A 22,020-nucleotide genomic window follows, 5' to 3' on the forward strand; every position below is an offset into this window, starting at 1 on the left:
AGCCGGCGACTGATCTGCCTCTCCAGGGAAGAGTGCAATGATGGTGCCAACTTGGGCAAGTGAAGCAACGTCCTCCACAACTAGATTGAAGAACACAAAAAAAAAAACGACAGCAACTTGTCTGTTCCCCTTCCCCAATCCCCCAGCACTGTTCCCATCCCCCCAATTCCCCAATTAAAAAAATATATATTAAAAATATATATATATATCCTTCAAAGGGTCCCATTTCAAGTATAGTTCTTCTGGAATTAAAACCTGAAGAGGTCAAAAACCACAAAAATTAATTACAGTCCACTTCAATTAAGTTTTTAAGTTACTTGTTTAGCACTCAGGATCCATTTCCGTATAGAAATAATAAACACAATGATAGGTTTCCCAGGCAGAGTGGGGGCAAAATGAGTGAGATGCTCTGGGGGTTAAGGACTCCCAAGGAGGTCCTACTCAGTCTGTAGATCTACCTTCCTCCCTGAAGGTCTGCCTCTTTCAGTCTCCACATCATTTAAAAGAGTGACTTTTTTTTGTACCAGTAGTTCACTCACTTAAATGTTAATGCCCTTCTGCTGGGAAGGCAGGAATACTGTTATGTGGAATACAACAAATTCTCACAGTTTTCTCCAGTCACCTCTTCCTTCATTGTATGCCTACTGTGATTTGCTTTAGAATTTTCCTTCTCATAACCATGGGAAAATAGGTATTATGGATAATTTTATTTTATTTTTTTTATTTTTTTATTTTTTTTTTAGCTGAGCCATCCCGCCACCTGTTGGCAGCTCAGTGGCTGCTCAGCTCGGGCTGACTCGAACCGCTGTTGCTCAGAGCTCAAACTCTTGAGCGAGCTCTTAGCCAACTGAGCCACTCAGCCGGCCCCAATAATTTTATATGTCTATTTGGGCTATGGGATGGGTTTCCCAGATATTTGGCCAAACGTTATTCTGGGTTTGTCTATGAGAGTATTTCTGGATGAGATTAACATTTGAATCTGTATACTGAGTAAAGATTGCCCTCCTTAAAATGGGTGGGACTCATCCAATCAGTTGAAGGTCTGACTAGAACAGATGGGTAATAGGTAATTTTTAAAAGCCTATTTCCTTCTTTGTTTTTTTTCTCTTATACTCCTGTGGTGTAGTAATAGGTAAAATTTGCATATAGGTGCTAATAACAAGCCTGCCCATACTTATAGAATGTAATAGGATCCATTTCAGCTCAAAAGAATTCCCATATTCCAACTTTTATGGGCATTTATTGAAGAGCAGGAAGGGGCTTGAGTAGGCAGAAAAACAGATGAAATAGGATTTAGGATAATTGCAAAGACCAATGCAGTGGGGGGAAGTGAGGCGGAGCTATGGGTTTTATTTTCCCTTCCCTTTTTCCCTTTCTTCATTGAAGGTCTCCTCCTCATGCCTCCTGTACCCCCGACACCACACCCTTCCATGCCCCTGCATGGCCTCTCACTAAAGGTGGGAAGAAGAGAAAAGCTGGAGAAATTAGAGTACTTTGAGTTGGTAAGCCCAAAAACCAGCATGCTGATAAAAGAGGGGCCCTTATAGCACCCAGCTACCCATCTGGAATAAGTGGTTCTAATTCTGAATGGCTACTTCTATGCCTATATTAAAGACATAAATAGTGCAGATTATTGCACAGACATTACTAGTGTTCCAACAGTATCTCGTTCTCCTCTTCTTCCAGGTACACAGACTATTTTTCTCAGCTGCTCTTGCAAGTAGCCAGGGCTTTGTGACTCATGACTAATGGCATGTGAGCAAAAGTGACAAATCATTTCTGAGCTACAGCAGTGAAAAGCTGTTTGTGATTCTCAAGACTCTCTGCTGCCCCACCATTGTGACTCTGGAAGGGGTCTTGTGTGGAACCGGAAGGACTGAAATAGTGAAGCAGCCTGTGTTTCTGAGTCAACACTGGTGGGTGGGGGCACAGGCAGATGCCTTGGAGAGCCACCCAGACGCACAATAAATTTTGTGTGAGCAAGAAATAAACCTTTATTGTACTAAACAACCAAGATTTTTGTAGCCATTCATTATCACAGCATAACCTGGCCTATCCTGGCAGATATAGTTAGGAAAACTGGGGCCTGCATATTTAAGAGAGTGCAGACTTTATTTTATTTCTGGGGAATGAAAGCTCTTGAGTTCGGACTTCAAAAACTCTCTGTGTATATTGGTAGTGGCAATAAGGATATCCTACGTCCTTACAAGATAAAAATGGTAGGGCCGGCAGAGTGGTGCGTTGGTTAGGAGTTGGCTTGGGATGCCATCTCTGAGCAGCAGGGCCCCAGTTCAGATCCCACATGAGGGCCAGTGACGCTGCGCCCTCTACCGTTAAAATGGTGAACAACAGCTCGACCTGGAGCTGGGCTGCCGTGCGTTGCTTGCGACGGCGTAGGCTGCAGTGGGGCTGGCCTGCAGCGGGCGTGAGCTTTCGTGAGCTGCCGTGAGCCGCTGTGAGCGGCCATCCAATGGCCAGCGAGCGACTGCCTCACCCTGGAAGAGCACAATGATAATACCAACATGGGCCAGTGAAGCGACATGCTCCACAACTAGACTGAAGAACAAAAGGACAGCAACTTGTGTGTTCCCCTTCCCCAATTCCCCAATGCTGTTCCCCTCCCCCAATTCCCCAATAAAATCTTTTTAAAAAAAGATAAAAATTGTAGCTGACAAAAGATAGAGCCTCTGGGAATCTTTGACTTGAGCTATTGGGTTTTGGCCTCTGAGACATTTATGTCATTTAAATGGCTCCTTTGGAGAGTACTTAAGCTTAGTATAGCTGATAACCCGTTTCTTTCTTCCTGGAAACCCAGATTGTCTCTACATTGGCAAACCTCAACTCCCTCAAGATAAGAATCTAGCATAGTGGAGAGAGGGGAACAGCATGACAGTAGGTGTCAGTTGGAACTGGGTTTGAAATGCGTGCTCCACCATTTCCATTTGTGACAGCCATTTCCACTGTTGACACTGGGCAGTTACGTTACCTCTCTAAGCTCATGTTCCTCCTCTATCAAAATGCCTATTTTGTAAGGCTGTTTTGAGGATAATAAAATATTGAAGTAATTAAAACCTCTGGCACATTGTAGGAAATCACTAAAAGGTGATATAATATTTATTCCTATTTATTATGAATAAATTCCTATTTATTATTATGCTTAAAACAAATATCAAAAGGGTAAAAAGTATCACTTTTCAATATTTTAAAGAATTCTCTCTTTGTAGATTTAAAGTACTGCCTAACAAGCCTTGTATTTAAAAAAATAGAAGAACCACTTAATTTACAATTAGCAAAGGACAGAGCAACTTTGGGGAAATTTTGGTTGAAAAGTTAGAAGTCTAGAGTTTAGCTTTCACTTTATTGAACTAAATATATTTACTTTAGAATTCTGAGTTTTGGGTATGTTAAATTACCATCAAAGCTATTATCTGTTTAAAGCATATTAACACAGACCTTCGTACATTCTAAATTGACTTAATATGTGGACTATGAAATTGTTTCCTACTAATATGAATCTATGACTATATCTCCTAATCCAGTTTCCCAATTTGTACTAGTTCTCACACCTATGCTATTAAGTTCATCAAAATATCTGGGATATACAGGGTTGAATACTCTCCCACTCCAGGTAGCCTCAATAGTCTCACCACACAGACACACACACATGCACGTACACACATAGTGCTCATAAAGCAACCTGACTAGTTTTTTGTTAATAGCAAATATTCCAAAACTGAAATATCAATGAGTATTATCACCTTTAAAGGAGTCATCTTGGGAAGCTATTTAACCATTAAAGAATATCATTTCTCAACACATTTTAGGGACTCCTTTTTTAGAGTTAACTTCAGAAGCTAACACATCCTTTTTTGTATCCCTGATCATAACAAATATGTCCTTTAAGAATAAATTTGATTTTCTTGAAAGAGCCAAAAGTTATCTGATACCAATTCTGGTGAGTTAAGTGATCAAAACAGTAATATCTTCTTTGCTCTAAAATGAGATATGACTATAAAATACTGTGACTCATAGTCTGGCTTGGAAGTAAGGGGACAGAAAAAATGCATAGGATGTTGAATCAATGGTTAAGGGGATACCGTATTTCTCCATGTATAAGATGCACCCTTTTTTGAAAATTTTTCGGTCTAAAAACTGGGTGCATCTTTTTTTCGCACTTGTTGTCTTTGCACTCATTGTTTCTCACTTATTACTGGTATATTACGGTAGGTTACGTTTTGCCACGTTCTGCCCAGAAATAGCTCAGAAAAGATTTTCGTACAGTGCTGAATTCAGTGTTATACATGGGGAAGTACGGTAGTTTAGGGGTACAAAACTGGGGGGAAGGGAAGTAGTATTCACGACTTTTACTCCTGGTAGACTTGTGGGAAGGCTCTAGCTGAGGCAGTGACTTAAAAAGCCATCGAAGTCTGTCCTTTAAGGGTTTCCGGTCACTACCCATGCCAGAGTGAGGGACTTCTACAATAGCAGGCATTTCTGTTAGAGGCTTATTTCATGAAAATGACACCATGTGGCGTTATCATTCCATTCTGATTGGTTTGTTCTCCCACGTTCCTGAAGATTCCTTTGCTCTGGTTCTCTCAGCGGTTCTCAACCTTCCTAATTCCGCAACCCCTTAATACAGCTCCTCATGTTGTGGTGACCCCCAACCACAAAATTATTTTCGTTGCTACTCTATAACTGTACTTTTGCTACTGTTATGAATCGTAATGTAAATATCTTTTTGTTTTCCTATGGTCTTATGCGGCCCCTGTGAAAGGGTCGTTCGACCCCCAAAGGGGTCACGACCCACAGGTTGAGAACCGCTGTTACATTATGTTGGCAAAAAAAACGTCTCCCAGCCTTGCTTCCTAGCTAGGACTCCCGGTGCGCCCAGAACCTAACTCCTCCCGCCAGCGCGCCCCCCTCCACAGACCGCCCCTGAGTGTGGCCCCGCCCACGTCACGGAACCCCGCCCACGGACCGTCCCGGAGTGTGGCCCCGCCCACAGCAAGGAACCCGCCCTGGGCCCAGCACTGGGAGCAGAGGAGCCGGTCCCCGCGGCCATAGGGCCGCCTAACTTTGGCAGCCGCTTTGCAATGGCTGGGGGTCGTGGGATACCCGGGCGCCGCGGGGAAGAGCCACCGGAGAGCTACCCGCAGCGACAGGACCACGAGCTGCAGGCCCTGGAGGCCATCTACGGCGCCGACTTCCAGGACCTACGGCCAGACGCGTGCGGACCGGTAGGAACGTGGCTCATCGGGGTCGGCTGGCTTGCTGCGGCCCAGCCTCCCTCGGCGCCACTTCCCCTGGCCAGGCCCGGCTGGGCCCTGTCCGACCCGAGCCTCCCACCCTCTTTAGAATTATGCTTCCCTTTAATCCCTAGCGATTCCACCCACGCTCACTTTCTGTACTTGCCTCCGCAGCCACTCAGCGGTTCTCCAGAACCCTCACCTGGGCGGAATTCTCACAGCCTTTTCTCCAAGTCAGCTCCTTTCTCTTACCTGGCACTGCTTCTCATTCCCACTGACACCGTATAAAGCCCCTGCTTACCTCCAGTCTTGCCCTTTTCCCCCCTGAAAGCCCTTGAGTTTGATACAACAGCGCATTCATAAGGATCTTTTGCAACTTTGTTGGGCTCTTGCACAGGCCTTACTGATGCCGTCCATCAGAATTCTCATCAAGACTAACCCTTCCGTGAGTTCACAACTGTAAAGCGCCTAAAACCCCACTTCACTCCCCAGGCATCCTCACTGTGTTTTCCGGTATGGAGAAACTTTCCTGTACCTTCCAATAAGGTACATTGATTTATCTTAGCTGTAACGGAGAGGGAATGTGCTGAGTGTAGACCTTTTTAAGTGGCATTTGGTTTAAAATATTACAATATTTTCCTTTTGTCTGGAAGTAAGTTAAGGCACATTATAAACTGCTGATACTGATATCCCCCCACCCCCTCCGCCCCATCCTTGAAGAGTTATCTACCGAACTATTAGGTCTCTGAATATTATCATTTAAAAGGTAGTTCTTCCTTCATCTGCCTTTAATTCTGACATTTCACGACATCTTTTCCTCACATTCAGGATGTCGTCAACAAATAGGATCTTGGCTTTCGGCATTGGGAATACAGCCGGGGACAAAAGACAAAAACCCCAGCCCTCAGGGAGCTTACTTTTCTAGTGCTTATTTCAAAAGTTATTTTAAACCTGAAATAGTAAAAATGTAAATATTCCCCAGTGCTTTTAATAAAATAATAACATAACTTTCTGGTGATCTGGTAACTTCTCTATTCCAAAACATTGAGAACCAGGAAGCAGGCCTGTTAAGCAGCCAAAATAAGTATCACACCTGGACTCACTGCAAAGCCCCTAAGACTTCATTCAGAGCCAGTTTATTTACTTTATACCCGCTTAATTATCTCGTCCCAAGGCTAAAAAAAAAAAAAAAAACCGGAAGGAATGTATGGGGAAGATGAGGTTGGGTCATCGTGCCCCCTGGCGTCAGAGAGTCTGGGGATACAGTTTGGAAGTAAATTATTTTGAAAACTATGAAGTGATTTTTATCAGGATATAAAGAGAACAGGCACTGTTTTCTATAATCATTGATCTTTAGTGTTGGAGCTGTAGAAGCTAGACAGGACTACCCCCGTGGTTTATGTTAGGTATTTTAGAAAGGCTCATTGTTCTCCTTTGGTTACTGATTAACTAAGCTCTCTCTCCTTTCTTCACCTCTTAGGCCTAACAGCGTCCTTTCCACATCTGGGGGAGACTGCGGCTGTCGGAGAAGGTGTCCATAAAGCTGTGGCCTCAGGTAGAGAAACACAGCCATTGCCAATCCTCAGGCAGGCAGTGAGGAGAGTGGGGGGCAATCCTCTTGACCCCTTTCTCTCTTGCGAGTGTCTCCCCACGCCCGTTGGCTGAACCCAGTCTGAAACCAGAGGACCAGGGAAGCCTGGTAAAGCCGTTAGCCTCCTGGCGCAGAGCAGAGTGGAGGAGAGTGGAGAGTGAACATGGAGGGAAGATGGAGAACCAGCCGCACAGGCACTGAGTGCGGGCCTCCGAAGTTCTGTACAGCCTGGGCCATAAACAAAGAGCAGGATGATTCCTGGCCAAGCTATCACTGCGAGCGAGGCCTTCCGGGCCAAACACACGGAGTGTGAAAGGTTGGCTGGGTCCAGACAGAAGAGGGGCCCCTGAGGAGACACGCCCATCACTTCCCCAAATGATTCTGGACTCTGCACTCTCAGAGGAAAGGGCCAGGAGGGAGGTCTCCTTAGGGCCTAGGGTGGGAGGCACCTCTGGGCTGTATGACTGTGTGTGCATGCCTATCTCAACAGCCCGAGAAAGCAAGGCCCCATGTGGATCATGTTGGCAACCTTCAGCACTTGACGATCTTGGCACAGAGTAGGGCACAGAGAAACTCTGGGGAAGGAATGAATCACCAAGGGGGTGACATGTGGCGCCTGTATGGCACTAAAAGNGGCCGCTCACGCTGGCTGCTGGCTACATACGGTAGCCCATGGCAACTCACTGCCACTGGGAGTGCAGCCTACGCCGTCACCGGCGACTCATGGCAGCCCAGCTCCAGGTTGAGCTGTTGTTCAGCATCTTAGCTGTGGAGGGCAGTGTCACTGGCCCTCAAATGTGGGATCCGAACCGGGGCCCTCTGGCATCCCAAGCAAGTTCTTAACCATCGCGACACTCGGCCGGCCCTGTATATCATTTATAATAACTAAACATTTTGGAAGTGGATGCAAAAAATTATTTTACATACTAAAAAAGCTTGGACACCACTAAATTAAAATATACTTTGCTCTAGAGTTATACATTTATTATTAAGTATCTTGGCTAATTTTCCATGTCAGCAAAGGGCTTGCTCATTTATAATTTAATAGCTATTGCAAACTTCTTCCCCAAAGCATGCTTCTGTTTCTGGGCCCACCAGTATTGCCTAAGAGTAGTTTTCCTACATCTTCACCAACATTATAGCCATCAGACTTTTTCATCTTTGTCAGTAGATAAATAAAACATTTTTATTTCCTTAGTTATAAATTATGTAGGTCACCTTTGTTTGTAAGACATGGATTTTTCTTTTTCTAAAATGGACTGTTTATGTGCTTTGGTACATTTTTTCCACTGTATTACATATTTTGTTATTCATTTGTCAGAACTATTTATAAATTAAGAAAATTTGCATTTTAGGTTATATATTGCAAATATTTTTCCCAGATTAACCATGTGCATTTTGATGTTTATGTAATGTATGCAATTTTTTAAAACTTCAGTCAAATGACTATATTATATATTTTATATATATAATATCTGTATATTATATATACATTTTGTTTGTTTTATGGTCTCCATGGCTTGGGTTTTTTTGGGTTTTTTTCTAGAAAAAACTTACCTTCTCCAATGTTAACCAAAAAATAAATTCTTTAAGGTTTTCTTTATTCTTTCATGACTTTGTTGTAAAACTTTCATCAGATAAGTACAGAAATGGAAGGGAGAGGGGATGGGCAAACATTTTTTTTTTTTAGTTAAATAAATTGAATTTTACAATCCCACAAAATCTAGAGGAATGTTATATCATTTCCATTTTCTGAGCTTTTGCTATCATTTTTGGTTTTGCTATCTTCACAGACTTAAAACCAAAGCCTTGTCTAGATTACCTAATTTCAACATATTACTTTATTTCTAGATGTGTTATATTTCCACAGACTAGTTTCTTCCTCACAGAACTTACAGAATATGAGATCTGAAGCAGGTGAGACACAAGAGGCCATGTTGAGCCAACTCTTGCCATCAAAATTTAAGGAAGATATGATTAGCAGAATCCTACGTAGCAATTCTAGGCCAAATGCCTGAAAGTGGTTTCAATTGTGTAATTTTTTTTTTAAATGTAATTGTGGTAAAAAGAAAAACAAAATTTACCACCTTAACCATTTTTAAGAGTACATTTCAGTAATGTTAAGTATATAACATTGTTGTATAATGAAAAATTGTGTTGGTATTTTTAATTAATTTTCCAAACCTCATCCTCACTCCCCTGCTTATCTTATAAACCCCTGAAGTCTAATCACAGGCTGTCATTAACCCCTGTGCTTCAGCCTGGGAACCAAAAGATTTGCTGCTGTGTAGAATGGCTGATAAAATTCTGTTTTTAATAGTCTTATCCTTCATGCCAGTACTGTTAACAGAAATAGACGCATTCTTAAACCAGTTGATTTGTTTGTCCTGACATTTCCTAACACTCCGTGCTGAGCAGCAGGGATTCATGACAGCTTTGGTTCCTCCAGGAGGTGTGCGTTGTGCCAAGCAGAGGGTCCGCAAGGCCGGTGGGGGTAATTTAAGATCCTTGGGGTTTCTTGAAGAGCTGATTTTTTTTTTTAATGAGTTCCAAGTTAGCATTACCTGTCTTCTGTTTCAGGACTGAGTTTATATCACTCTTTCACTTTTTATATGCTTGAGGATTTGTTGGACTATTTTCTAACAGTTCAAGAGAGTACCAGCTTCAAGATCCCATTAAGAAGCAAATTGAGTTCATATCTTATTGTAGCAATATATGGCCTTTTCTCCATTACGACTTTTTATGCTGTTTTTATGTCACTTGCATTTTCAGTCTTCAAAACAATTTTTTTTCTCATGTACGAGTGTATACATTTTGTAGATGATACAGTCTACATTGTGTTTTCCTTTCCTTTAGTGCTCTCAAAATTTTTTGGTTACACCTTTGTGTTTATTTGCATGCAACTATTCCAGGAATTCATTATTTCCTGGTGTAGGTTAAGTCAAAGATTTTATCAACACTGAGTTCTAATGACCACCGTTTAACTTCTAAATGCATGAAGGAGGTCCTACCCCTACCCTGCTTCCCAATACATTTTGCTTGTTAAAATGTTTTTAATCAAGTTATGTTCAGCTCCAGGTGTCTCTGAATGCCTTAATAAGCTCTTCACATGTTGGGGAGCTCTCAGTTTGCTTGAGAAAAACCTGGCTGTTCCACCATCCTTAATATGCTCTTCATGGTCCAAAACGGCTGTCTGAACTCCAACCATCATGTCTGCATTCCAGCCAACTGGAAAGAGAAAGGGATGAAGAAGTTGCGTATGTTAGTTAATTCATCTTATTGGCCAGAAATTAATCCAGTGGCCACACTTAGCTGCAAAGGAGTCTCAGAAATGTATCCAGCTAAAACATCAGGTGTCCTATTTTTAAGAAATAAGGGGTGGGCCGGCTGAGTGGCTCAGTTGGTAAGAGCTCTGAACAACAGGGCTGCCGGTTCTTTTCCCACATGCACTAGTAAGCTGCACCCTCTACAGCTAAGATGGTGAACAACAGCTCTACCTGCAGCTGGGCTGCTGTGAGTGGCCGGCCACAGTGTGGGCTGCAGTGGGCTGCCGTAAGCCGCCATGAGCCGCCGTCCAATGGCCGGCGAGCGAGTGCCTCACCTGGGAAGAGCGCAATGATCATAATACCAACATGGGCCAGAGAAGCGACGTCCTCCACAACTAGACTGAAGAACAAAAGGACAGCAACTTGGCTGTTCCCCTTCCCCAATTCCCCAACACCCCAATAAAATATTTAAAAAAGAAAGAAAGAAGGGGAGAATGGCTATTGTAGAACAATTAATAGGCTCTGCCAAGAAATACCCTATGCCCTGTGGAGAGGAATATAACTCTGGTCCCATAAAACTGTCAACCAAAGATAAAGGCTTTCAAAGTAGCCAGTCACCTGGTAGCTTCAGTGTCCTCCTTCTTTGGATTGGCTTCACTTGGTACTCAGATCTGGACAAATTGTGAGGTTTTTGTCCAATTGTGTATTATTCCTCAGTGGCCTTTGGTCTGTTCCTTTATCCAAGCCACCATCACTGGACTCCTGTGCCTCTTAAAGCTGAAACCTTTATGCATTCAGGAGTCGCTTCACTTTGCATCAAAACTCTTTCCTCTTCCCTCAAAGTTTGATGGGGCATTATCTGGGCTCACCACCGTTATCAATGATATCCTGCTGGTGTTGCTCTGCTGTGAAAGTAACTGGAACACTAGGCCAACGTGGTTATATAGCTGGTTCAACCCAGGAGTGTTTGCAGGATCCTAACAACTTTTTTGGGCCCCAGTGTTCTACATACAATGTTCTTCCTGGTGGTCCCAAGGGCTGGGTGAGGGAGGCCTCCTTCCCAGCGGCTTGCCAGCAATCCTTAACTGGATTTATTGTGCTTTATTAAGCATTCCCTTTAGTAAAGACTATCTTCAAAATGTGTAGTTCCCCCAATAGGCCTCTGTTTGCTAAAGCTTGCTCCTGATTCCAATGACTGGACATAATGTGTAGGCCTCACTACCATTTCTGGAGGTTAGTTTCATTCAGATGTGCTCTTCACTTCCTTCATAAAGATAAAATGTTAAACTAAATTTGTTACCTTAGATATGCAGAGATAAATTACTTCCTGTGGTATCTCTTATGTTGTCTGTATGTTGCAAGTTCATTTCCCTACTGGGCCCGAGAAAAGCCCATTCTTTGGTTTGCATTGTAGTTTCCACTTATACAGCTTGCTGATAATTATAGTTCTACTTATATTTACATGATTCTTTCTCCTTCCAACTCAAAAGGGCTACTCCAGTTTTGTTGCTTCAAAAACAGAATATCTGTCATTAATTCCTAAGTGGTGTGCTTGCATTTTAACATCTTGACTTAATAATTGAACTTGTTGGGTTTTGAATATTTTACTATAAGAAGACCCCCCTGTATGGCATTTCCCCTTGTTTTCTTACCTTCTTATTTCTTTTGCCTTTTTGTTTTTTTAATGTAATGCTGACACACTCACCCTAACCTTGACTGTGACCCTTGCCCTGACTTCTGTCCAAACACTGCCTAGACCCTGATCCTCGTCAAGGACACTTGTCCCAGCCATGCCCTGAACCGCAAGTCTCATTGAGTTCATACTCCTTTTCATATGCCTCTTGATCCTGATCATCACCATAACCCTGAAATAGATGCTGAACCTCATTCTCACCCTAACCCTTAACTTTTTTTTTTTTTTTAAAGATTTTTGTTGGTGAATTGGGGGGATGGGAACAGTGCTGGGGAATTGGGGGAAGGAGGACAGACAAGTTGCTGTCATTTTGTTCTTCAGTCTAGCTGTGGAGGATGTTGCTTCACTGGCCCAAGTTGGCACCATCATTGCGCTCTTCCCAGGCGAGGCACATCAGTCGCCGGCTTCTGGACGGCCGCTCACTGCGGCTGCTGGCCGCTCACGCTGGCTGCTGGCTACACACGGTAGCCCATGGCAACCCACTGCCACAAGGGACTGCAGCCCACGCCGTCGCCGGCGACTCACAGCAGTCCAGCTCCAGGTTGAGCTGTTGTTCAGCATCTTAGCTGTAGAGGGCAGTGTCACTGGCCCTCATATGTGGGATCCAAACCGGGGCCCTCTGGCATCCCAAGCAAGTTCTTAACCATCGCGCCACTCGGCCGGCCCCCCTAACCCTTAACTTGATGCTGCAACCCGGACCCTTACTATGTTACTCACTGTAACCCTGAACCTAAACATGACTCTGACACTTATTTTTCACCAGGACACTTACTTTTATCCAAACCATTCACTGAACCTTGAACCTATGCATATCCTGAACCTGATCTGCAACCTTGACCAGCCTTTCAGCGAAGCCTGGACCTGACACTGAGACTCATTCTCACCTTGACCCCTTACTTGATGCTCACTCTAATTCTGATTCTCATTCTCACTTTTATCATGACCTTAGCCCTCAACGTGACTCTCACACTGATCATCATCCTGACTTTCACCCTGAAACATATACTCACCCTCACCTTGATTTTGATTTTCACCTTCTTGCTGACACTGGCCCCAACCCATAATCCTTAACCTGACTCTAACCATGATGCTCATTCTGACAATGACCCCGAGCCTCACTTAGACATGCTAAATCTCACATTCACTCTCACCTTGATTATCAACCTGAACTTGCGCTTAACCATGACCTTTACCCCAACACGAATCTTTTTCTTTTTTTTTTGTTTAGTTTCAGCTGTACAAAACAATGTAATAGACATTTACGCTCCTCACAAAGTGGTAACCCCCCTCCCCCAATCTACTACCCCTCTGATATCGTACATAGCTGTTACATTTACATTGACTCTACTCCCTATGCTGTATTCCACACCCCGTGACCATATATATTTGACATTCAGCATTATTCAGCTTCAGCTTTAGGGGTACAACACAGTGGTCAGACATCTACACAGTCCATGAAGTGGTCTCCCTAATAAGACAAGTGCCCATTTGATCCCCTATAAAATCTTTATAACATTATTGATTATATTCCCCAAACTGTATTTCATATCTCCATGGCTATATTGTGATTACTAATTTGTACTTTCTAATCCCTTTCCTTTCTCCTCCATCCCCACCCCCCTCTCCCTAGCAACATTCAGATTTTTTTCCCTTTATCTTTGAGTCTATTTCTGTTTTGTTTGTTCATTCTATTCTTTAGATTCCACATATAAGTAAGATCATATGGTATTTGTCTTTCTCCACCTGACTTATAAGTCCGTCTGACTTAGCATAATATTCTCTAGGTCTTTCCATGTCGTTGCAAATGGTAATATTTCATCCTTCTTTATGACCGATCTTTTGCCTCTTTTAAGCTGTCCATCCGTATGGATTTAGAGCAGTATTCTCATTAGATCTGAGATAAAGTTTTCACTGGTCAACAATCAAATGAGAGAATAAAAGGCAGAATGATGTATAAGGGAAGACATATTAGCATAAGATAAATTGACCCTTCTTAGGATAAGACTAAGCTCTACTCTATTTTTGTCCTTCCTCCTACTTTTGGTACTAAAATATTCTGTATCTTCAGAAGTGATATATACAGTAAAGAGGAAACACAAAAGCATTTCCTTGACAAATTTAAGTTGGTGATCATGATGTCTCTTCAAAATGTGTGGCCTGTGAGATGATCAACAGAAGGAAAGCATGCAGATTTTTAGACGTACATAGGAAGCCCCATAGGAAAATGAAGACCCAAAGAAGGGGCTAGGCCTAACGTGTTGATACAGTAGGCTGAACAAAGAGAGGCAACTGTAGAAAAGTAACTAGAATATATGGGGAGACTAAAGGAAAATGAGTTCTTGTAACAAGGTCTGTTTGTACAGAATTCTCTTGGCCTCAACTCCCTGTTCTCTGGTCATAAGAATATTTCTTTCTTCCTGGCATAGAAGGGCATCTTTCACATGGGCGCTTTCTCTTCTGCTTTCAGGAAGAAAAGAGGAAGCCAGAATGCCCTTCCTGTACTTGCTGTTTTCAAACACCTTTAGCTCAAAATAATCCTTAGGCCAAAGTGGCCTATTTTAGGGTGGCCTATTATTCTGTATCACAAGGATATCACATCACCTATTCAGTAGTACGTTCTAAACTTGTACGTACATATGAATTGTTTGTTTTCCTCCACCAGACCTGAAGTTCCGTGACAGCTGGAACATCTGTTTTCTCACCGGTGTGCGCTAATCGTGTCTGGCAGAGTCAGGGCTCGATAAGTGTGGCTGACGACACATTATGAGTGAATGAGTGGATTAAAGGCCTTGAGGATCACGGATGTTGATCCCTCCCCAGGCAGGACCAGGTTCACAGAATCGTGCTTTCCTCAGCTTTACTACAGCTTTCGTCAAGGATTATTATAAAGCCACATAAAAACTGAGCTTACATATTTTATACATAGTTAATGAGAACTTTGTTTATTATGTAATTCAGGGTACCATATGTAAGCTTCAGGTTATACATTTCTGCTGGAGTTTAGTATTGCCAAGTACTTTGTTGCCCCTAAAATAATTTTTATGCTTTCTCTCTTCTGTGAAGTAATGTCACATTTCTTTTTTTGCCCTGGCTGCCTGGACATTCTGAGACAAAGTTAAGGCAACAACTCAGTCACAGCAACTCAGGATTGGCTCTAACCAGGGAGTGGCTGATGAAAAAGACACAGGTTTGGGAGTCAAAGTTGGACTTGAATTCTAGCCTTACCACTGTATCTCTGTGGGCATGAGACTGAGACTGAGCTACTCCTCTGTAAAATGGAGATAGCACCTACCTTGCAGTGTTGGTATAATGCCTGGACCATATGAGTAGATGTTTCTTCCCTTTTCTCATGATACATATAGATAATGTAAACCACCTCAAATCTTTTTTTTGGAAAAAGTGTATTTAATACATTAAAAGACAATAGAGTATTTAGTGATACACTGAAAAGCAGTTGATTGAAAGCATACATAATTTTAGAAGAGCTATCAGATTTCCGTGTCCAAGTTTTCACTTGTTATTATCTCAGTATTCAACTCTGAAGTGAAATATCCCCTGCTCAGGAGGCCTTCCCTGACCCACCTGTCTGAATATCTTCTCCCCACCACTGTGTTCTATTTTTCTGCCCTGTTTTCTTTATAGCACTCACCACTATTTGAAAGCATTCATTTGTCTTCTAGTTTTTATCAGCTAGTTGGACCCATGTGTGTCTAAAGTTACCCCGATACTGCCGACCTCTAGGACAGCACTCGCACATAATCAGCACTCGGCACCATTTGAATGAATGGAAGCCACGTGGAACGTTGTGGCTCACCCCTTAGATAATTTTGGAAAAGAAAATGCACTCTCTAGCACAGGTTTTGTTTTTAAACTGCTTTAGGAAAATATGACCAATTGCTATATCAGATATAATTACATGTATTATTTAAAAAGTAGAACTTTTGAACTAAGATGATCATTATCTTAATCATTAATGATTGGCTCTCAAGATAAAAAATAATTTCTTTTTCTTTTTTAGGTCAAAGGACCCCCTGAAATCAATTTAGTTCTGTACCCTCAGGGCCTGACTGGTGAAAAAGTATACGTGAAAGTGGACTTGAGGGTAAAATGCCCACCAACCTACCCAGATGTGTGAGTACACTTATAAATAGCTGTGATGTGATTTCAGTTCTCTCTTTCGACAACATAGAAATGGGTTGAAATTAATGGTACTCTCTTTTTCCTGCCCCCATTCCATTTAAAATTTCATTTCCTGTTGCCCGTATTTCATCAAAACTATATCAGCAATAGACATTTTCATAAAACCTATCTCATGTTAAACCTGGTTCTAGTTATAGAGTATGCTACTGTTTGCTCCGTGACTAATTGCTTCTTCTGAGGTGTTAACTTTTGATTGTTTAATTAATCATAAACTGAAAAGAGACACAATCTAGAAGAAAAGGATAAAGGCATGGTAACTTTTGTACTTAGTTTGTTTTTTTTTTGTTTTTTTTGTTTTTTTTTAATATTTTTATTGGGGAATTGGGGGGATGGGAACAGTGCTGGGGAATTGGGGGAAGGGGAACAGACAAGTTGCTGTCGTTTTGTTCTTCAGTCTAGTTGTGGAGGACATTGCTTCACTGGCCCAAGTTGGCACCATCATTGCGCTCTTCTCTGGCGAGGCAGATCAGTCGCTGGCTTCTGGACGGCCGCTCACTGCGGCTGCTGGCCGCTCACGCTGGCTGCTGGCCACACACGGTAGCCCATGGCAATCCACTGCCACAGGGACTGCAGCCCACGCCGTCGCCGGCGACTCATGGCAGCCCAGCTCCAGGTTGAGCTGTTGTTCAGCATCTTAGCTGTGGAGGGCAGTGTCACTGGCCCTCATATGTGGGATCCGAACCGGGGCCCTCTGGCATCCCAAGCGAGTTCTTAACCATCGCGCCACTCGGCCAGCCCTTGTACTTAGTTTTAAAGCATGGTTGACATTAGGACTCTGGGCCGAATGGGACTTTACTTCCTAGAGTAAAGGAGGATTTAGAGAAGCCCTGCAGGGCATGTGGCATCCCTAACCCCTCCCGACTAATGCTAGGAGGGCTCTCCAGCCACTGAGACAATCCCAAAACCCTACATATATCCAAACTCCCCCTGAAGGTGATACCACCTCTGGTTGAGAACCACTGTAACACTAGAGTGAAAGTGTTAACAATTGGGACTCAAGTATTCTTTTTTTGAAGTATCGTGTATGTTCCGTGTGATCTTTCCCCAGACATTCCACAGGGAAAGGCAGATTGGCCTGGATCTCTTGTTTTATGGTTTGAACTTACTGTGCAGGGAACCTATGAAGGACAGTGATAAATAAAAGGCAGCTCTGCCTTGCACAGCAGATGGTAAACTTATGGAATTTGTTATCCTAAGAGGCGATGGAGGATGTGAAAATACAGTTAGGTCAGGATGAGCGCCTGGAAGTCAGTAACCCTCTTTTGTCCCCAACACTGTACCTAGAGTAGATTGAATTGATTAAAAGGTAATTAAATTTATGCAAGAAAAATAAGACAGTGCTTCTCTAGGTTTTATTTTTCCTGACACCAAATAGGTGATGTCTTTTCTGACACCAACTGGGTGTCCAACAATTCAATTCAGCTCTGACACAAACTAATTCATAGTTATTGCAGACCCCATTGGTTAAGGGTTCAGTCCCACAGGCTTTAAAGGCCATTCACAAGTACCACTGCTTCTGACCAACTGGATACACATTCACAGGTTCCCACAACCCCCTCCTCAGGTTCCTTAATTTGCTATTGTAGAACAGCTCACAGAACTCAGGAAGGCACCTTCCTTACTATTGCCAGTTTATTATAAAGGATACAACTTAGGAACAGCCCCATGGAAGCGATAAGTTGGCAAGGAATCTAGGGAGGGATGTGGAGCTTCTGTGCCCTCTTGACATTGACCGATGTCCCCTGGGGGGACACAGTCACCACTCTAACCACTGCATTAGAGAAATATTCAGGTAAATTTTGATGTGTCTGCTTGGTGAAAATATTATGGGATGATTTTTAAAAAAACAACATGGAAATGCTTATAAAAAGTTAAAAAGTAAACATATTATTATGTACATAAAATTATGAATTATTTGACAAAGGCATAAAGAGAACATTGGAAACATTTTTTAATTTGATTAGTATTGTAGATGAAGTTTTCACCATTTTGTTAATATTACTATATAATGACTGCTTGATTTTTTTTTAAAAATTAAGGCTTGATTTGGGGGAATGTTTCTATCCTTTGAGGTGATATGATGCAGGAAAAGTTTCCTTTTCTGCAAAATAGTCCTTGATGCCACAATGAGAGACTCCTGGGTTAAATGAACCATGCATAGACTCAGGGCTATATAGTAGATCTTTTTTTTTTTTTTCTCATATATATAAACTATTTTCTCTCAGATTTCCATCTATCCAGATAGATAATGAGTATAGCAACCTATTATAACAAGCATTGAGAGAACTCATAGATACTGAGCAGTAAAGGCTGTGCTAATTAAAATACCATGAATTACTCAGAAATGCTTGGTGGGAAGTAGAGAATCATCTTTTCAGTAAACTGAAATAAAGCCTATTTAACCTCAGTGAATTGTTATTGGATGCTTATTGGTTGGGAATACAAGGAAACCTGAAGGCCGGCTGTGTACTTTTCTTGAGTAGACAGTGTTGAGTCTTAGTTGTGCTCTATAGGGATGAATAGGAGTGTAAGTTAGGCCTCTACGGAACAGGCAGTTTGCAGGGCGTGCAGGACTAGATTTATGCAGGAGTGAGGGAGCATTTTTCCACCTTGTTTGCAATCACTGTGAGTGACTGGACACAGCATGTTGTGGGAATACTAGCTGGATCATTGTGGCTCCATCATTGTGGCTCCATGTGGCCTAGTTATTGTCCTGGTTTATGCTACAGCACATGAACTAGAGCAAGCAGTTGGCCTCTTGCGGGTGAGCTGTTAGAGCTGGATGAGTTGATACCTGGGGCAAGCCAGGGTCGAATATTACCATAAAAGGGTCTGCATGGTTACCTTACACACGGAGCTGGAGTGATTTTTTTTTTTTAAGGTGATGAAATAGTAGTTGATGTGGTTCAAGCCCCAGTAAGCCTGGTTGTCTCTGGGTGCAGGACACCTGACAGCCCATACTGGTTGATGACTGGCTAGCCCACTTGCTCCCCACAGGCCACAGGTGACACCCTGATAAGGTATAGATGAAATCCTCTGGAGGAGAAGGGAAATGTTGCTGGGAGTATAGAGAGGTTTGCAAATGAGGCCTGTATGAAATCTCCAGACCTAGTGCTTGGAACTTAGCAAATATTAATGCAAACAAGCTACATTTTCGGAAGTAACTGCTTGTTGGTTTTGTTTCTTTTCCAGAGTCCCTGAAATAGAGTTAAAGAATGCCAAGGGTCTGTCAAATGAAAGTGTTAATTTGTTAAAACACGGCCTGGAAGAAGTTGCCAAAAAACATTGTGGAGAGGTGAGAGTTGTTTAACCAGAATTATAAGAACTGGAACTATATTATAATTACAGTAAAAATCTTCATCATGTTTACCAGTGCATGCCTTCCTGGCTTTTCTTTGGCTTAAAGGTTTTTCCATTGTACATCAACTCCAATTTTGACTATAAGGTTTTGTTTCATATTGATATCTACAAAGGGGAACATTGCTATTTCTATTTCTTTAATTTATAGTATGCGTGAATTAAAAATTGTAGCGTATATATAGATGGTATTATTGATGCTAAAGAATTTTTCAGAAAACGGTTCATGTGAACCTGACCCTACATTTTGCATAGTGTGGACCTGGCATCATGACCTGATCTTGATTTGAACCTTTGTGTTGGAAATGTTTACAGACAAGTGATTTCTGACCAAACCTTTTGTCACTTCTCTTTTCACATCAGAAGAACTAATTGTTTTCCTTGTCGGTAATTAGTGACATGCTGTCATCCTTCAACGTCTCTTTCTCTACCCGAACATTTATACTTGGGTCAGTACTAACACTCTTTCTGAGTCCTCTGCACATCAGTGTCTGCATGAGTTCTCCCCCTGGAGGGCTAGCCTAGGTGACTGCTTAGGGCTGAGTATTACTGTGTCTTCGTTAGGACAGACCAATCCCCTTTATGTATCATCCTCACTGTTGTGTAAAGTCGCTCAGTGTTTTTGCCTAGGCAGCTCATGTTTAACTGTCCCATCCTGTAAAAACTGAGAAGAGTTAAGGAAAGCCTAGCCCTAGGCCTCTGTTTCTGTTTTGGACCTCTAGTGAAGTGCCTGCACAGTTTTTCACTTGCATTCTCTATCACAATGAGTCACAGCGTGACCCGTGAGGTGCTTTTTGGCTGTAAAAGCTCTGCCCACTTACATTGCTGTTTCCACAAACTTCAGTGATTGTGGAGGTACAGAAAGTGTTTGTAGAAACAGCTCAGACAAAAGCATTAGGTGTTGAGAATTATTCCAAAGCTCTTTCTAGTGTAAGGGGACTTTTATGTGTAATTGAAAAATAATATGAAGTTATATTGAAAATTCAACTATAGAATCCTCTGGTTTCTTGAATTCATGACCTATGAGTTTTTTTGAAAAATTTTTTTGCTGTATGTTTTTTACAATACAGTATTATTAACTGTAATCACTCTGTTGTATATTAGATTCCCAAAATGTATTCATCTTATAACTGGAAGTTTGTACCCTTTGACCAACATTGGTCCTATTCCCCCACCCCCAAACCCTGGCAACCACCATGCTAATCTCTGTTTCTGTGAGTTCCACATTTTTAGATTCCACATATAAATGCTATCGTACAGTGGTTTTCCTTCTCTGACTTATTTCACTTAGCACAATGCCCTGAAGGTCCATCAGGACATCCTTCTTTATGGCTGAGTAGTATTCCATTGTGTATATATTCCACATCTTCTTCGTTCATTTCTGTATTGATACGTAGGTTGTTTTTATGTCTTGGCTTTTGTAAATAAAGCTGTGATAACATGGGAGTGCAAATATCTCTTCAAGATCCTGTTTTCCTTTGAATATATACCCAGAAGTGGGATTGCTAGATGATGTTGTAGTTCTATTTTTAATTTTTTGAGGAACCGCCATACTGTTTTCTATAGTGGTTGCACCAATTTGCAATCCCACCAACAGTGCATGAGGGTTCCCTTTTCTCCACATCCTCACCATTTTTATTTCTTATCTTTTTTATAATAGCCATTCTAACGTGTGAGGTGATATCTCACTGTGGTTTTGATTTGCATTTCCCTGATAATTAAGTGACATTTGATACCTTTACATGTACCTATTGGCCATTTGTATGTCATTTTTGGAAAAATATCTGTTGAGTTCCTCTGCCCATTTTTTAATTGGATTGTTTGATTTTTTTGCTATTGAGTTGTATGAGTTCTTTTTTTTTTTTTAATTTTATTGGGGAATTGGGGGAGGGGAATAGCACTGGAGAATCAGGGGAAGGGGGAACAGACAAGTTGCTGTCATTTTGTTCTACAGTCTAGTTGTGGAGGACGTCGCTTCACTGGTCCATGTTGGTATTATCATTGCACTCTTCCCGGGTGAGGCAGATTGGTCGCCAGCCTCTGGACGGCTGCTCACGGCGGCTCTTGGCAGCTCACACCGGCTGCCAGCCACTGATGCTGGCTGCCAGCCATACACGGTAGCGTATGGCAGCCCGCTGCAGTAGGGGCTGCAGCCTACGCTGTTGCTGGCAACTCACAGCAGCCCAGCTCCAGGTGGAGCTGTTGTTCACCATCTTAGCTATAGAGGGCGCAGCGTCACTGGCCCCCGTGTGGGATCTGAACTGGGGCCCTGCTGCTCAGAGCTGGTGTCTCAAGCCAGCTCTCAACCAACGTGCCACTCGGCCAGCCCTGAAATAATTTTTAAGCTGCCTGATTGTAATAGAGGAAAAAGAAATCTCAGTGTGGTGGTCCTCATCTGCAGAAGGAGCATGGCACTCTTGACCTCTTTGGGGATAGGGTAGTTAGTCAGTGTGGGGTCCCAGAAGCCCTGTTCTGTTGATTTACTAGCCCTGCTATGATTTATGACTCCTGGAGCAGGGGAAAGTGGCTTCCTATGGTCACATAAAGAACGTCTGAGAGGGGGCCTTTCTTTCTTCTCTACTGTCTGTGAAGGTGTCCCTAAGTGGAAATGAAATGCTTTCTCAGTATTGATCAGCCTCCTACTGGCCCATTACTAGCAGGGAG

General features: G+C 42.4%; 1 protein-coding gene across 1 annotated transcript in view; it reads left to right on the plus strand.

The window, feature by feature from the left end:
• The first annotated feature begins 5,008 nt into the window (after window positions 1-5,008).
• Window positions 5,009-22,020, plus strand: part of EIF2AK4 (eukaryotic translation initiation factor 2 alpha kinase 4) — a 111,286-nt gene continuing 94,274 nt past the window's right edge. Inside the window, exons 1-3 of the mRNA XM_019644852.1 lie at window positions 5,009-5,240; window positions 15,818-15,930; window positions 19,192-19,294. Coding sequence (XP_019500397.1) covers window positions 5,097-5,240; window positions 15,818-15,930; window positions 19,192-19,294 — 360 coding nt within the window. The 5' untranslated portion in view covers window positions 5,009-5,096. The remainder of the gene's footprint in view (window positions 5,241-15,817; window positions 15,931-19,191; window positions 19,295-22,020) is intronic.

This window comes from Hipposideros armiger, unplaced genomic scaffold, assembly GCF_001890085.2.
Source record: "Hipposideros armiger isolate ML-2016 unplaced genomic scaffold, ASM189008v1 scaffold_92, whole genome shotgun sequence".
Taxonomy (NCBI): Eukaryota; Metazoa; Chordata; class Mammalia; order Chiroptera; family Hipposideridae; genus Hipposideros; species Hipposideros armiger.